The 17,500-nt window shown below is 51.1% G+C and overlaps 1 protein-coding gene across 3 annotated transcripts in view; it reads left to right on the top strand.

Annotated features, from left to right (window-relative positions):
- Positions 1 to 4,470: 4,470 nt before the first annotated feature.
- ENPP6 (ectonucleotide pyrophosphatase/phosphodiesterase 6) overlaps positions 4,471 to 17,500 on the top strand; it is a 45,653-nt gene continuing 32,623 nt past the window's right edge. Inside the window, exon 1 of one of the 3 annotated variants that reach the window (XM_040603977.1) lies at positions 4,471 to 16,461. In XM_040603977.1, the coding sequence (XP_040459911.1) occupies positions 16,206 to 16,461 (256 nt within the window). In that variant the 5' untranslated portion in view covers positions 4,471 to 16,205. The remainder of the gene's footprint in view (positions 16,462 to 17,500) is intronic. The other 2 variants (XM_040603882.1, XM_040603801.1) reach the window with 2 other exon arrangements.

The raw sequence follows: 17,500 nt of genomic DNA, 5'->3' as shown, positions 1-17,500 counted from the left end.
GGCTTGCTAATGGCTGGTGGCTGTTTGTGGGATGCTCATGCCTGCAAGTGAGCAGAGAGATACTGGGACCCCAGTGGGATGCCAGCCCACACACCTGTGCACTCCCACACACATGCACCAGTGCACCCATGCACCTGCACACCCCTTGCACCCATGTACCCATGCAATCATGCATCCCTGCACCCGGAAAGCCGCGGCAGCTCCTGCCAGTGCTGCAGCAGTGCTGTTTGCTGCCTCTCCTTTAGTGGCCATGGCAACTGTCACTGTGGAATGAAGTGTTGCCAGGATCTGGGCCAGAGGCAGAGCTTCATAAAGGAAAGAAAAGAGAAGAAAAAAAAAATTGAACCAGGGAAAGGCATGATGTCAAGCCATTAAAATCCAAGAACCCCTCCTGTCTAGCATCACACGGACTTTTCAGTGCTGGCCCCCTGCATCCAGCCTCCTCACGGCTGACCATCCCTGCAGCTGAAGAGTCACTGCTGGGAGCAGCGCTTGTGCCTGTCTGTGCTGCTGTTCTTCTTTCACTACCGTGGTAAACAAGAACAGACTGTCCCCACTGCTCATCTAGCTGTTCTTTAAGGAAGTGGCTCGGACAATGAAACACATCTCGCTAAGCAGCTAAGCTGACAGAACAGGCTACGTATTGCAGGAGACCAGCCTGGAGCAGCTTCAATACTTGTTATTTTGACCCAGAACTGTTTGAGTATGCTTTGCCGAAAATCTCTTCACTGAAAGACAGAGGTCTTTTTCAAAGTGCCAGACCTTGAAGGTGTCTCTAGGTTTGTTTCCACGAGGGGCAAACTCGCTAGGGAAGCAGGAGGGCTGGATGCAGGGATGCCTGAGCCCTTTCTGTGCCGGCCAGCTCAGACCCAGGAACCACATCCCTGCCACGGTGAGCCCTTGCTGGCCCAGGGGTGTCCCAGGCAAGAACGCTGGAAATACGCTGCTCCCAGAGCTGCAGCTCCACTGGGTTTTGGTTGGGCGATCTCTGCCTGCATCTCGCTGCACAGCAGGGCACAAGGAAAGGCAGGGACTGGACACAGAAACGAATACCTTTATTTTTTAAAACTCAGAAGAGGGCAATGCAGGAACAGAGGTGTAGGAGGCAGCATTCGGTGCCAACCTTTAATCTTTAGTCCCTGTGTTCCGCAAGGGCATCACTCCTCTGCAGCTTGGAGCCCTTTCCAGGCTGGCCTGCCACAGTGAGAATTTGGGAGAAAGAGGGGGAAATGGGGAAGGAAGGCTGTTTTCTAAACAAGGGAAGGGGAAATTGCCTCTGTCCCCAGCCAGAGTGAAAATAAGAGGAAATGCTATTTTTCCCTGGGTAATTTCTGTTGTCTTCGCAGGGCTTTTGGTCAACACAAACCTTGGTAACTGGTGTCTGCGAGCTAAAAACTCTGGGACAACACTGCAAGGAGAAAACACACTAACAGAGCTTTTAACTAACGGCAAAAGGTACCCTGGTCAGCCCTGTTTCCCTGTCACCTGTTTCACTTCACCATAAAACTGAAAGTGCCTGCTCTGCCCCGTTGTCTGAGCTCCGGAGAGGCCGCAGCTCGTAGCTTCTTCGAGGTGGTGGTCACAGGTGCTTTCTCTTTTAATAGCAATGAAACGCGCACAGTTGTCTGTCTTCCCTGGCAGGGTCCGCTGGGACAGCGTGGGGAGTGGGGATGCTGCTGCTAATGGTCCCCATGAGATGTTAACCTCCTTCCAGCACTTCTGGGACAAGGGCAGGGACTTCGGATGGGAGTTTTCACCCCTTTAAAACGTGGCTTCTTTCGGCTTGTGTAAATACATGTTTCTTATAAAAGGGACTTTGTGCAAAGGTGGAAGAGTCCACCCTGCCTTTTCCCCCATGCCACTGCAATGCAACAACCCTCCTTCCTTCGGGGGTGAAGAATGGCAGCGTAGCTGCAGGCTGGCCCAGGCAGCTCCTCCACGGGTTTGCATGAACGTGTTTGTAGTTCAGAGCAAAACCACTCGTGTGTTTGGGCTGACATCTAGTGTCGGCGTGGATGAGGCCAGAGAAAACAACTGACCCGTTTCTCCCAGGATCTCAATGCAAGGAAGAAGGAAGATGCCATTTCTTTGGCTTAGTGCTTCTAATTTGGTTAGAGACCCGACCCGTGAGCCCACGAGTATCTTTGTTCCATTAACTACCAAAGAAAATCCTAACAGGACACTCGAAAATGTAAGCGTACATGTAGTTTTAGACCTGGAAATCACAAAAACAATGGTTTAAGTGTGCTGTTGTCTCCTCATTTTGAAACGTCACAGGGACTAGCCACTGGTCTTGAGTGGTAGATGTTGTTTGTAGGGAGGAAAACACTTGATGGCATGGTCTTGAATGGTTGGTTATGATTTCAAGGGACTCAATCCCATCAAAAGCATTTGGTATAGCGAGCTTCAGGAAACCACACTGCTGCCTTGATGTGTCATTATTTGCTTGTCAGCCACATTTCATGTGGGCTCATCCTTTTCATCCTCCCCTAACTGTTGCAAGATCTTTCCACAAAAGCCAGCTCACAAGTTCAAGTCGGTTCACCATCATACTGTCTCACTCCTGAGACACTTTCCTTGGAGACCTTCGGTGTCAGTCAGAAGCCATCTGTGGACTCAGCCTCTCCACAGACGTGTGGAGTGTGACAGGGATGGGCATTGCTCATCTGGCAAAAGGAGAAAGAGAGAAGCTGCTCAGACAGATACTCAATACCTCTCAAAATTGTGTATCTGAGGATTAACCGGAAAAAAACATGCAGCTCAACTGTGAAAATATTTCCTGAAAGATGCTTTGGGTGCTCAGGTTCACCCAAAAGCTCGAGCTCACAAGGTCTGGAGGAATGAATGAACAAGTTCGAGGAAGAGCCTACAGAGAGTGGAAGCAAGGACAGGTAGCCTGGGAGGAATACAAAGAAATTGTCCGAGCAGCCAGAGACCAACTTAGGAAAGCTAAACCCCTGATAGACTTAAATCTGGGCAGGGACATCAAAGGCAATAAGAAAAGCTTCTGTAGGTACATCAGTGATAAAAGGAAGGTTTGGGAGAAGATGGGCCCTCTCCAGAAGGAAATGGGAAACATGGTTACTCGGGACATGGAGAAGGCTGAGGTACTCCATGAGTTTTTTGCCTTGGTCTTCACCAGGAAATGCTACAGCCACACCGCCCAAGTCACAGAGGAAAAAGACAGGGACTGGCAGAATGAATAACCACCCACTGTAGGAGAAGATCGGGTCCAAGACCATCTAAGGAACCTGAAGGTACACATTTCCATGGGACCTGATGAGATGCATCTGTGGATTCTGAGGGAACTGCCAGACGAAGTGGCTAAGCCGCTATCCATCATGTTCGAGAAGTCGTGGCGGTCCAGTGAAGTTCCCAGCGACTGGAAAAGGGGAAACATAACTCCCATTTTTAAAAAGGAAAATGAAGACGGCCTGGGGAACTCTAGGCCGGTCAGTCTCACCTCTGTGCCCAGCAAGATCATGGAGCAGATCCTTCTGGAAACTATGCTGAAGCACATGGAAAATGAGGTGAATGGTGACAGCCAGCATGGCTTCACTAAGGGTAAATAATGCTTGACAAACCTGGTGGCCTTCTATGATGGGGTTACAGCATTCAGGGATGAGGGAGGAGCAGCTGATGTCATCCTTCTGGACTTGCACAAAGCTTTTGACACAGTCCCATATGACAGCCTTATCTTTAAATGGGAGAGGCATGAACTTGACCACATCAAGATGGACCACTTGCTGCACAAGGAATTGGCTGGATGGTTGCACTCAAAGAGTTGAAGTCAATGGTTCGATGTCCAAGTGGAGGCCAGTGATGAGTGGTGTTCCTCGGGGGTTGGTATTTGGACCAGGGCTCATTAACATCTTTGTCAGCAACAAGGACCACTGTCCGCACCTGAGTGTACCCTCAGCCAGTTTGCTGATGACACCAAGCTGCGTGGTACGGTTGACACACTGGAGGGAAGAGATGCCATCCAGAGGGACCTTGACAGGCTTGAGAGGTGGGGCCAAGGAAACCTCATGAAGTTCAACAAGGCCAAGTGCAAGGTCCTGCACGTGGGTCGGGGCAATCCCAAGCACAAATACAGTCTGAGTGGAGAACGGATGGAGAGCAGCCCTGAGGAGAAAGACTTCGGAGTGCCGGTGGATGAGAAGCTCAACATGAACCGGCAATGTGCTCTTGCAGCCCAGAAAGCCATCTGTATCCTGGGCTGCATCAAAAGAAGCAAAAAAAACCCCACATGTAGCGATAGGCCAAGGGGTAACGGCTTTAAACTGAAAGAGGGTAGATTTAGATTAGATATTGGGAAGAAATTATTTACTGTGAGGGTGGTGAGGCACTGGAACAGGCTCGGAGAAGCTGTGGATACCCCATCCCTGGAAGCGTTCGAGGCCAGGTTGGATGGGGCTTTGAGCAGCCTGGTCTGGTGGAAGCAGGGTTGGAACTAGGTGATCTTTAAGGTCCCTTCCAACCCAAACCATTCTATGGTTAACCAAGGATAATCAAGTGCAGAAAGGGGCTCAGACAGTCCCTCAGTTGTTGCAGACTGGGAAGGTATCTGGGAGAAGTATCATCAAGCGCTTGCCCTTTTTTTGATATTGCCCTGTGGGCATCTGGTTTTGGCATCACCCTGTATCACCATTTACTGATGGTTTTGATTTTTACTTTAGGTCTACTCCAACCCTTCCACATGTCACAGGCAGAAAAAAGTTCTTTTGCCAAACAAAAGCGATTTGGGCTCCCTCCAAAATATACCCTTTCCCACGTTCCCACCTTGAAAGCTGGATTGGCTCTTTGGAACTGCAGAAATCGGCAAAAGGGAAAAAAAAGAGGGAGAGGAGAGGGATGAGGGACAACCCTGCTTCAAGTGCACTCGGGAAGTTTGGGTTTATTTTTGCCTCGATGCTGTTAGCAGGAATGTCCCATACGCCCTTTGGGGCACACCTCGCCCTGCGCGCCTCATTTCTCTGCAGTAGTCCCAGCAATGACACCTCGATCGTCCCCTTTATCTCTCTCGCAGACGAAAGCCATCAGCTTTCCTTACGGTGACACAACCTGCCTGGCACGGCGGGGTCAGAGTCCCCGTGGCAGCTCCAGAGGGGTTATAATCACGTCCCACCTGGGGTCCCCCAGAGCCGCTCTCTGCTCCTCACCCCACTTTTTCCTGGGCAGGTTTCCTTCCAGTCGTAACAGGTGTTTTATCCAAAGCCACAGAAACAGGCTTCAGGTTTACAAATAGGTGAAGGAAGAGGAAAATACGTTCATGCTCTACTCTTCCCACGTAACTGAGAGGGAGTCTTGCGCAAGAGGGCTCCCGAAGTGCTGTTGCTCGAGGTCAGTGGTGTTTATACAGGAGTCGGCTTTGCTGGAAGGGCCAGATGGAGTTAGGGAGGGAACCTTACCATTTTGACAGAGCATCCCTGCCATTCAAGCTCAGGAAGCTGCCTGCTACTCTTTAACCTCTAAATAGCTGGTCTTTCTTTCCCTATTTGCCATCAAATATGTTTCAGACAACCAGGGAATTCATACTTAAGCTCAGATGGTGCAGGGGACCTTGTCCAACCAGAAACTCTTCGGCTTGTACACGCACTTGAACTCCAGAAAGTACGTGGAGATCCTTTGTGTGACTTTGAACCATTTAAGGACAAAGTATTCCCTCATACTCTTTTAGTCATACTATATTTTACTTCATGCAGCGTTCAAATATATACTGCTTCCACAGCAGCCCACCGCCTCCTGGGTTTGGGTCTCTCACCCAGGCACGGGGACCATGGTACAGCTCCCATCCAGCTGGAGCAGAGGCGTAACGTTTGGCTGCGGTTTGGGGTGCCCCATTAAAGCACTTTGTAAATCCCTGCCTGCAGTACTGGAAACATTCCTGTTTGACCTGAGACTGCTGCCTGAGAGTGGGTGCAACCGTTTCCAGCATGCGGAGGAAACTGCAGCTGTGCCAGAGTATAACAAAATAAGATAAACTCCAAACAAGCAGAGCAAACACGCTCTCAACCTTATTTCTTGGACAAAAAATACATAGATTTTCAAATGTTTCTCGCACCTGCTAAATACATTAGCAGCAGTGTTGTATCTCAAACGGGCAGTCACGATGAAAGAAAAATAGCTTCTTTGTGGTGATCTGCTGTGCTTGTGACAGCCATTCAGGAGATGATTTACTGCCCTGTGCTGGAAGCTGGACAGCCACACTCCGCGCTCACACGGCATGAGGTCCTTCTCCATCATTTCCAAGCTTCCTTGAAAGAGCTAAGTACTCTGCCACCTATTTTCGCTTTTAAAAAACTATCAGAGCGAGGTTTTGCATGCGTTGGCCATGCCAAGGAAAATAAGTCCTTACTGGGAATGGGAGGCAGCAGGCCATTGACCCTGGAGGTTATTACAGGGTGTCCAGTTCCAGCAGCTGACAGCACTATAGGAAGTTTCAGAGGCGTTTTTTGCTGCCATGCAGTGGATTAGCACATCAGCATAATGTTGGGAGGGAAAGCATAGAAAATACAACCTGCGTGATGTTAAAACAGATTAAGAGGAGAGCTTTGCTGGTGTCTGGGCTCATGCTGGAGGAACAACCCATGCTTTCCACTCCGGGGCCACTGGCTGGCTTGGCTCTGCCTCTGTGGCCTCGGCCACGCTTTTCCGCTCTGCTTCAGGGGGGGTAGATGGGGATGTGCCAAACGGGATGCGGTCCAGAGCCTGGTACCGCAGTCCTGGTCAGCCCTGACTCAGGCAAACAAGGAGCCGTTTCTTCCAGTAGGTTTGGTCTCAAAAAAATGTTGGGGAGCCGTGGCTTCTTCGGAGGTGGTATCGTCAGAGGAGACGGTGGTGGCGTGCGTACAGCGCTTGCAGGCACAGCCCACGCTTCCCTGGAAACAAGGTGAAAATGAACTTGGGGAAGCATGAACTTCTCCACAGAGCAAAGCCCCCAGCTACGAGGCTTGGCATCAGACCTGGGTTTCCATCAGGCAGGCAGCAGAGGTTTTGTACTCGGTGCAGGATAACCACCACTTTGCCGTGCCTTTCCACGGTGGCTGCTGAGAGTCGGTGGCACGTCATTTTTCAGGATGCACGTGCTGTTTTCATGGGCTATTTGGTTTGATGCTAAAAGAGGAACGATGCAGGAGGAAAGCTTTTACTGGTTAACCTGAGCAGTGGAAAGGGCACGTTTCAACCTACCTCTCCGTCAGCAGTTAGCACGGTGCTTTCCAGCCCACCACCACTCCTCCCTGTCCCGTGATGGCCTCAGGTCCCCCAGTATAGCTACGGGGGACAGTATGGGAAAACAAGCCTATGAAGCAATTCAGGTTCATAACAACCTTCTTTGTCCCCTGAAAAGGGTGATTGATCAGGCAGCTGATGTTGGAGGAGTCCCAGAAGAAAAGCACCTCCTGAGGGAAGGGTCTTGAAGCCAGAAAGAAAGCAAAGCGCTGTGGGTTCTGGGACCCTCTGGGAAGATGGTTGCCCATGAAGGAGCAAGCCTTCCTGCTGTTTATTTCTCTTCATTTCAGGCAGTCAGAGCTCTGTTTAGGTTCTTCTCAAAGAAAACCAGAAAGCCACCCAAAACTACCTACATCCCTAAGTCCTCTGAGTCATTCCGGCTAAAGGGAGCAACTCGAGAGTGGCACTCTGCAGCGGCCAGCCACTCGGGCTAACGGGGTGACAGCGTACAAGGACAGCTGTGTGTTACACATGCTCTCCCTTTGCTTGTTTGCCAGCACACAGGTGAGCTGAGCTGGGCCACGGGAAAAGCTGCCCTGCCAGAAGATGTGCAAAGAGCAGCACAGGCAGGATCCACTCCACTGGAGGCAGGGAGCTCTCCGCAGGCAGGAGATGGCCCTGGCAGTCCAAAGCCATTCACAGGGCAAGAGGAAAAGGAGAAGCGCAGGGTCTCCAGGTTTCCAGCTTCTCCTGGCAGCATGAAGCAGAAGAGGGGAGCTTTAGGTATTTCTAGTAAAGGTGGACTCGGTTGCAAACATAATGACTTGAGGGTGTCCATATGAAGAGAATTGCTCCTTAATGTTTGCTAAAGGAGGAGCGTTAAAGAGGAGTTTCCACACTGGGGACAGATTTAAGGGAAAACAAAAGTGTGGTTTCACTCAAGTGTAAGATAACCTGCTTGAACAGAGAGGGGAAGGATGTCAAACGATGGACCGTCTCCACCACTGGAATTGGAAGGTGTGATTATGAAACTCAGGACTGTGGCAGAAGAGCAGTGATCTAAAGGCACTAAGCTGAGCACTCTTTCTAGAGGGTGCAGATGTGGCATGGTGAATTCAGAGCAGACTAAAGGCACTATGACATGTCCACATCCTGCTGAAGTCCTGCTGAAGGACCCTGCTTTGGGTCAGAGATAAAGGGAACAGGAATCAAGGCCATTGATCTCAGACACAGACCTGTGAAATACTCAGATGGAAAAATCAGATCAGGTCACCCCAGGGCTGGGGGCTGTCCTAGCTCCTCTCCTCGGCTGAAAAATTCCTGCAGTCGTTGAGACCAGCTCAGTCCATAAACTATATGTTAGGATTTCCTAAATTGAGCACTCAGCTAGTGAGAGAAAGCAATGCTGACCCTGATGTAAAGATATGACCTTGCCCTCCCATAGGGAAGGATGTCACGATGGTAATTTAGACAGGGATGGGACCTTACCTGTAAGAAAATCTGACGCAGGTCTGGCTTTGCTTGAGAAGTTGTAGCTTGCTGGTGGAGAAACACGCAAAGATGCAAAACAGATAGCATGTGAATCTCGCTCTACCCAGAGCAGGGGTTGGGTTTAACACAGCCACCTCTTCTCTGTGGGAGCACATTCTCCAGAGGTGACTCAGCAGTCAGCCAGATGAGAACCAGACACTCGCCGTTTCGGCACCATGCTCGAAGTCAAGACTTTAATCTGTGTCCCCCAGGTGAGGGCTTCCACCTCCAGCACAGCCTTACTGATGGATGAGATGCAGTAACTAAAAGCCGGGATCGATGACATCAAGGGTATGAAAGCCAAAACGAACGCAGTGCAGGAGCACATGACAAAAGCAACAGCAGCTGTAGGCAGCCACTTGGAAACTCTCTGCAATACAGGGCATGCTCGCTGCAGGCAGCCTGGCAGCAGCCAGCCTTTGGGGCCTAATTATAAATATTCTCAGGTTAGCTTAAATAACTGCTGTCAGAATAAAGACCTTTTTCTTCGTGAAGTTATGCTGCAAGCCCAACTCCCACAGTCCTTAAGCACTGACTGTCAGAAGTTAAAGCTGAACTCTGTATAACCTCCAGGCTATACAAAGGATGCCAAATGCAAAGTATTTGGGGGTTTTAAAGCTATGTTTTATGCTAGCGCTGTATAGTTTACTCTGTCCCTATACTAAGTTCAAGACAATGTTGTAAGTCTCCTTTTGTGCTCCCTGTAGAAGTGTAGCAGAAGGATGCAACATAGAATATGCTCTTACTCTTGGAAAGCAGTTCTGATTCGCCACATATTGAGCCTCCCAAATTACCCCTCACTTCATGGGAAAATCTGAAATCCAAATACTTCGCTGCAGTAGGTCTACATCTGGCTAGCACTGGATGACTATAAGATCGTGTAAGATTGTTAGATTTTAAGCTCATACATCCCTCTTAAGGCTGCTGCTCAGGCAAGGTAGCAAACTAGCAGGAACTGTGGTGCAGGGCGCCGGTGGACGTGCGGAATGCCATGTTGTTCTCTTGGAGGAGCCACTGGCATATGAATGGATGTGTTGAGCTCCATGTCCTGAGAAACACGCGAGTCTCACAGCACAGCAGGATTAGTAACATCTACTTTATTTTGCTGACTAGGGCTTTATTTTTTTTAATTAAATAGATCAACCAATCTTGATCAACTTTCTTAGCTTGCCGAGTTTCCATCCCCCCCACACCGTTGCACATTGACTCCCTGTCCGTAGAATAGCAGTAAAACCCTTCACCGCAGTCCCTCACCATACAGGGAAACAACCAGAGAGCAGAGATGAAGCAGAAAACGTGGCATCTAGTACTTAGGACTAGCTGGTTTTGCCACCTAGCAAACTTGGCTAGGTGATTTCGTCAGAGAAATGCATTGCACAAGGTTTCCTCAATGAGGTAAACCACCCTGCATTACAGGCCACCAGCGTCCAGGCAAGCATGGCCTTGGGGTAATTAAGTAATAAAGTTGCAGGAACATGAGTTACAAACATTGGGGAGGTATTGGAGGTGGAGATGGGTTGATATTCAAGCAAAACCCAAGTATTTCGGAGGGACTGAAGACTGATTTCAGTCCAAGACAGTGAATCCCTCTCCCTGAGCCAGATGGTCCTGTGCTCAGGTTAACACACCACGGAGGAGGTGGTCTTCTGCTGCATGCAGCCACGAGACTTCCCAGTCCTTCCTGACCTGAGCTCATACATATCTTCCAGTGGCAGATGTTCACCGCATAGCAAGTTTGAGCCCACTGGTGATCAGCTTATTTTTCTTAATTGCTTTCACAGCCGTTTATCCATAAACCTCCATGGCTCTGCAGGCCTCAAGTTAAAACTGTTATTCCAACCCACGCTAGCTATGTGATGTGTGCTTTTCCTTAGGGGCATCTTTGGGGGGTTTATTTCACATGATGTTTGCAGCCTCCTTCCCACCTCAGCCCTGCAGATGTGCAGCCTCTCCTGCTGGGCAGCAGCAGCTCATGGACGTAGGGCATCGCTGGCCGTGTGCAGTCCCATCGGAGACATGTGACTCCCTGCGGCCACCCACCCAACCTTTTTCTTCTCTCCTTCACTTTGAATGTCCACTGCAGCAGTTCAGATAATTTGTGTGGTTTTGAAGTGAGGAGAGCAAGCCACGATTACTGCCCAAGAAAAGGCAGTGAGAGAAGACGCTCTTGGAGGCCTGGGTGCCAGTCAAATAACAGCTGCGTTAAGAGAGATACTAAGCAAAACACTCAAAAGGTTCTTCTGCTGAATAAATAGCCCTGCTCTTCACCCTCCACAAAAACATAAAGTGCTAGGATGGCTGGAGCCAGTGCCCTTTGTGTTCCCCAGGTGCAGATTTTTCCTATGAACTTGTCCCACCTACGCTTTCAACAGTCATGGTCTTCGGAGACAAGGCATTGCACACCTGAATGGCGCTTTGGTGTGAACAGCCACCTCCTTTGTTTGTTCTGAACCTGATTTAATTTCATTTAATGGAAGCACAGTCTATTCCCTGAGGGCAATATTGTCAGGGAGCATTCACAGGGAAGGGCAGTGCCAAAGGTGATGCACCAAGCCCATTCAGCTCCTTGCAATGAAACTGGGAGCCACGGAGGGCACTCTGCTGGTTCGTTAAGTCTCTTCATCTCCACTAGATTTTGCTCAAATAGAAAAGTTATTAACATAACTAGTGACTGTTGCAGTGAAGGATGGGGTAAGAGATCTGGAGGGCTGCTCTCCAAACAACACAACTGCCCGAACTGGGACACTTCAAAGAACATTTGGCCAGCCCCGGCTGTCCATCAGGGCCACCACTGTCCCACTTTGATGTACTCATCCAGCGTGTGGACACGTTCTGTAAGACAAGTCTCAAACTAGCCAGGCAGGTCGGAGGAAAACTGTGCCTCAGGAAGCTGGGAAAGATCACTGCTCTTCTCCAGGAAAGCTGGAGTTTCTAGCTTTGAAATGCTCTGCAGCTAACAAGGGTGTGACTCTTATCATGTACATCTGTACATGACTGACAGCAAGAGCAACCCATTCCCTGCGTCTTGAATTCCTCGTGACTGAACTACTGCAGACCAAGAGATTGCAGAAATAACTGACTCTACGTTAAATATCGTCTAGGAAGATCTGATGGAGCAGCAGATGCCTTGCCTAATGCACCCTTCCACGCAGGAACATGGGTAGGAACTCAAGTGCAGGAGCAAAGAAGCTGATATTTAACTTCTGCAGCCAACGACTTCTGGGTAAGACCTTCTGTCAGCTCACAAGGTAGATGAGCGCATTGCCAGAGGTTTTCCATGGAAGTCAGCAGAGAGGCTGGTACCACCTGTGGTGTTTTCAGCTTGGGTTTGGTGGGGAGAAGAGGAAGAAGGACCTTAGTTCAGCAGAGTTCTGACCTTAAAACTTCAGACTGCCACAATTCCTCTTCCTCAAAGAGATGGAAGCAACTTATCGTTCCCCTCAGGCGCTTTGATGTCTGGAGGTGGCCATGCCCTCTTCTCTAATGAGAGGAAAGGAACAACCAAACAAGTCAGTCAGGCTGCGTTGGCCAAAGTGTTCAACTGCTGTTGTGTGTGAAGGAGAACAGAAACTGAAGAGGCATGACAAGCTGACAATGAGTCATGTTATGCCTTCTCGTCTTTCTTTCAGAAGAGATAGAAGGACGAGTTTCCCCTTTAGATTCTCTAATTCACTGGGGGAAAGGGAAACCATGTTTTACTTTTAGCAGCTTTTGCTCTTGCGTGTGCTCCTGGACCTAAGGGCACAGATAGAGCTGCGCTGCCGGGGAGCTGGTACATCTGACAAGCCAGACTGAACCGTCAGTGTGAGCTTGTCATTTCTGCAGGACCAAAAAAAAAAAAAAAAAAACCAACAAAAAAAAATAGATTCAAGGACACTGCAGGCAGTTTTATAAAAATGGAAACCTGCTTTTTGCCAAGAGGCTTTTCTGAGCAGTCTAAGTGGTTGAGGATCTTGTCTCATACAAAGTTTGGACCAGTGGGGTATCTCCTCATGCACAAATTGGGCCAAGGGATTTTCTTTCCTTTATCCATTCTTCTTCCTAAACCTGGTCTTACAGCTAACTCGTGAGGACTGTTGTCCCTGGACACCAGCTCAGGCTCTGATAGCTTTTGTAAGAGCATTTGTATCAAAATATTGTTGTGCTGGAGTCTCCAAGGCCATCTGGGGCTTTGTGCAGACAGGGTGCTTACAAATGAATGCGAACCAAAGCAAATCAACATTGCTTGGCAGGGATGAAATGTATTGCTAGGGTCTGTCTCTGCCAAGCTAGACTGTTTGGCTCCAGTCCCACTCTTTGGGGGATTGTCTGTCAAAACACAATTTGGCATTGTAAGGCGTCATGGTTACATGGCTCTCTACTCCTTTAACCCCTCTCAGGCCTTACACTCTTGTTATTTGTGAAGTAGAAACCTGTGAATCTCCAACTCTTTAAGCAGAGCTCGGGCTCTGGTACCTTGCACCAGCTGTCCCTCGTGTCACTGTGTTGGTTCAGGTAGAGCTTTCCCATAGGAAAACTGCCAACCAGTAGGCTGCAGCCCTCTTGAAGGCATCATTTCTTAATGCCATGAAATGGTAAGAAGACATATCTTTGTACCATCTCATGATGGAAGCCTGGCTTCTTGGCCTAACCACCTCAGAAACCTGGTCAGCCTTTCAAGGCAGGAATCCGCCTCAGACACTGATTAACTCTCCTTGTCTGACCCTCCTTGATTATCCCATCCCTTCATGAGCAGCAGCTGCTGCTTCTGCCAAGCCCTGCTGGCAAGCCCAGAGGCCACCCGTTAGAGGGCAAGCCAAGACATCAGTGTGAACATCCTCATGGCTTTGCCAAGAGCTCTATAATCATATTGCCCTCCCCACTTCTGGACATGTTTCTGAGTTCATTCAACAGACGTATAGATATATAGTAAATTACCAGAGTGGCTTGGCCACGACACGGCACTACAGGCAGTGCCAAGCCCATGACGTACAGGTTTTGCTACAGTGAAAATCCTCAGTAAGCACCGGTCGAAGCGTTGCCTCTGAGCACAGGTTGTGCAGGGCCACCTCCCGTCCCGGAGGCTTGGCGAGGGGCAGCAGGAGGAGGTCGTGCATATTCCCTTCAGGAGGCAGGTGAAGAGGCAGATCCTCAGCTGAGACCCTGCCGAGCCTGGAGATGCCCGAGACGCGTGGTGGCTCTCCATAGGTATGACACGCGGCACGTGCCGCCCAGCAGGCAGGCAGCTGCCCGCACCGCTGCCCAGGCTGTCACGTCGCCTGCCAGCCCGGCGCGCAGCTGCAGCCCCGTCCTCGTCCTCGGCAGGCAGGGCAGCATCAGCCTTGCACAGGCTGCGGCGCTGGGGAAAAGCAGCCCGGGTGCCCGCAGGGTCACGCAGCCCCGTGGCTTTCGCCTCGTGCTGCAGGAATCTGAGGCTTGCCTTTGAAAGTCCGGCTAGAGCATGCCAGTATTCCCTGGCTCTCCTGGAGGATTTCTGCTCCAGGGACTGAGCCAGGGGTCTGGGACCTGTTATTGTCCCAGCAGACTGGGGACCACAGTCCAGCAGGCTTCCCAAGCGTGGGGCTGTACGGATGGCCCCAGGGCTCAGCTGTCTCTGACCCAAGGTGCAGCACAGCTGTGTGGCCCTGGGCTGGTTTTGCTGAGAAAACTGCTGCTGCACTGTGAGAAAATACATGAACTAAAGCCAGGCAAGATAAGTCAAAACATAGACAGAATTAAAGTTGTCAGGATGATGATAGGCTAGCAATGCAAGGCGCCAAAAGTAAATGCTATGTGAAAAGGGATAAACCCCTGAAGGGCTGGTTCAGTCATTATCTTGCTCTAAAGATCCCTGGGCTGGAGCTTAGAAATGCTCCGAGTCCTTGGCTCAGGTGTAACTCAGATGTGAGGATACGTCCCAAGCGCTGGGCTCTGAGATGGGGGATGTGAAGAAGGGTATGTGTAAAAAAAAAAAAAGGAAGGGAAAGAGTGGCCAGGCAAGTGACGGAGAGGGAGGTGTCCACCAGGAGTGCATTTGGTCTGCTGGCAGGGAGGACGTGTGAGGAAATTGTCAGAGAAGGTGAACCCAAGCAAAGCCAGCTGAGGAGCCTCAGCAGCCCTGCTCGAGGTCCTCTTCCACCTGCCTTAACAACTCCCCCCTACGGAAAATCCCAGCACCCCTTCCCCTGGCAGGGCACCTTCCTGATTGAACTGGAAGCCGCATGGGAGAAGGGCAGGGACAGCACCTCTCCAGCCACGTCCCTGGGCGAGGACCTGCAGGCAGCTGCTCTGGCTGTCAGTACAAAGCTGTGCAAAAGGCAAGCCGGGAGGCGAGGGGGTTTTGCACAGGGGTAAATAAGCGTTTGGGGCTTATTTATCTGAAAGCCATCTCGCAGAGCTTGCGTCAGCCCCGCGTTCGGTAAGAGGCGACTAGACATGCTGGACGTGCTGTCGGGAGCTTTGTAAGGAGCAAACACGAGGTTCAGACACCCATGTCTGGGTGGCGGCCAGCTATTGCAACCTGCCCCAGGTGCAGACATCTGCACCGGGCCATTTGCACGATGCGTGAGACAACGCTATGAACTTCTTTTATTTGGGAAAAACAAACACAACTCAAGTAGAGCGAGTTAATATGTAATTATAGCCTACAACAGTATAATGCTGGCACTGCTTCAGAGGTAGAGTTAGGCTTCTGTGGCTGCCAGGAGAAGAACTTGGTGGTGACTCCTGACTAGAATGTGAGCAAGTTTGAGTTGTTCATGTGACATTTGTAATGTGAAATCTGGCACCACCCAGATCTTAGTATCAACAGGCAGAAAATGAAGATGTCGTTGGTGCTGTCTGATGCTGAAGGTTCGATTTTCCTGCCAGCGCACCAGGGGCCGGGTGAGCCCCGCGGCTGCACCGAGCCAGGGGCCGGGCCCCCCGCAGCGTGCGCGGTCCGTGCCGAGCTGAGCTGGCTCAGCCGCTGCGGTGCGCTCGGTGCGGTGCGCTCGGTGCGGTGCACATCTGCTGGGCCGCCTAATTGCGGGGCATGCACCGGGAGATGCGCTGCCTTCATCCCAGCCCGGGCTTCTGCCAGAAAGACAAGGGGAAGGCGCACGTTCGGGCGGTGGGGGTGCGACGCTCCCTGCGAAGGAGCGCGGCCCCGCCGTGGGTCCCGCACCCGGCGGGAGCAGCAGCAGCAGCGGGAGCGCGGGCGGTGCCGCCCCCCGCCCGGCCCGGGGCCGCCAGGCACCGCTCCCCGGGGCGGCTCGGCGCAGCGTCCCGGCGGGCTGCGGAGCTTTTTGCGCCGTCTTTTCCCCAGAGCTGCGAAGCCGCCGTTCTGCAGCCGGGACGCAGCGAGCTCTTCCCCCCGCTAAGCAGTTAATCATCTGCTCGCAATTAACCTGTGACCTCCCCCGCCCGCGGGGCAGCGCTGTCGCTTTAACGCGGGCGGTGGAAGCGGGGGGAGCACAGCCGTGCCAGGGTCGGCCCCGAGGCTGCTGCGGATCCCTGGCTCTGCCCGGCCCCGGCCGCCCGCCATGCGGAGCCGCAGCCTCCCCGCAGCCCTCCTGGCCGCGGTCCTCGCCGCCCTCCTGCCGCCGCCCGCCGCCCCCTCGGCCCACCGCAAGCTCCTGGTGTTCCTGCTCGACGGCTTTCGCGCCGACTACATCGACGACAGCGAGCTGGAGGGTCTGCCGGGCTTTCGGGACATCGTGAACATGGGGGTGAAGGTGGATTACATGACCCCGGACTTCCCCAGCCTCTCCTACCCAAATTACTACACGCTGATGACAGGTGAGTAGGTGCGTTCCTGCGCCGTGATGCTCCCCGGAGCTGCCGTGCAGAAGCGGGGGGGCAGCTCCCCGTGACTTTTTCCTCCAAACCCGACGTAAAAATAACACCAGTTGTGCTTTTAGCTGGGAGCTTAAACGCAGTGTGGCGTTACAGCTCAGTATTCCTTGTCTGAAACCTGCTCTGAACTTGGAAACGTTGCTTGAAGCTGATTTTTGAAGTTCCCCTTTGCTTTCCGGAGGTGCTGCCGGGTCCCCCACCTGCCGCCGGCGCGGCTGCCTGGCCGCCCAGGGCTCCCTGCTGCATACAGAACGTGAAAACAAGGGGAAGATTCACAGAAAATAAATAGGGAGCCTACTCACAGCCTTTCCAGTTAATAAAAAGGCATGTAAACGGAGGGTGGTTGACAAGAGAACTTCTTTTCAGTCAGCAGGTCTGTTTTGGCAAGTTCAGCATTAAATTTCTTTTTAAACTTAATAGACTTTCTGCTTTCAACTTACCTTTGCTCTAAGTCCTCCTATCTGTAACAATCTGAAATAGCCAAATAGAAAAACATTAAGGAGTTTTCCTTTTGATCCCCTACAGCTTTTCTGAATGCCCAGGAGAGGCTTTCAGAAAATTGGGAGGATAGTTATGGTTTTCATGATGCTGATTTGCTTTTAATCAAAGTAGGGTGACACATGATGACAGTGACGCTGGGAAGGTGCACAGAGTGCAGCTGGCAGTCAGAGAGAGACACCTTGGAAACAACAAGGGAAAAAAAAAAACAAACAGAAAAGTTTTTCTGCAGTTTCCGATTGGCTTATTCTCTGGAGTTATTTAACAAACAAGAACCTCCACCTAATGGGAAGGAGTGAGAAAAGCTGTCCTCTCCTAAGATACGTGGCATCTTCTGCTGTCCTCAGAACAATACAGTGCCCAGCGGTCCATATACCGCTTGCTGGGGAAGCAAATAGATGCTATTGTAAAACAGAAATCTGACATCAGTTGTGCCCAGCTTGTTTTGAAACCACTTAACCCTTTCCTCCCTCCCTCTCTCTCA

This window comes from Falco naumanni, chromosome 1 (assembly GCF_017639655.2).
Source record: "Falco naumanni isolate bFalNau1 chromosome 1, bFalNau1.pat, whole genome shotgun sequence".
NCBI lineage: Eukaryota > Metazoa > Chordata > Aves > Falconiformes > Falconidae > Falco > Falco naumanni.
The sequence above is the reverse complement of the archived record's forward strand: the minus strand, read 5'-3'. Positions and strand labels throughout refer to the sequence as shown.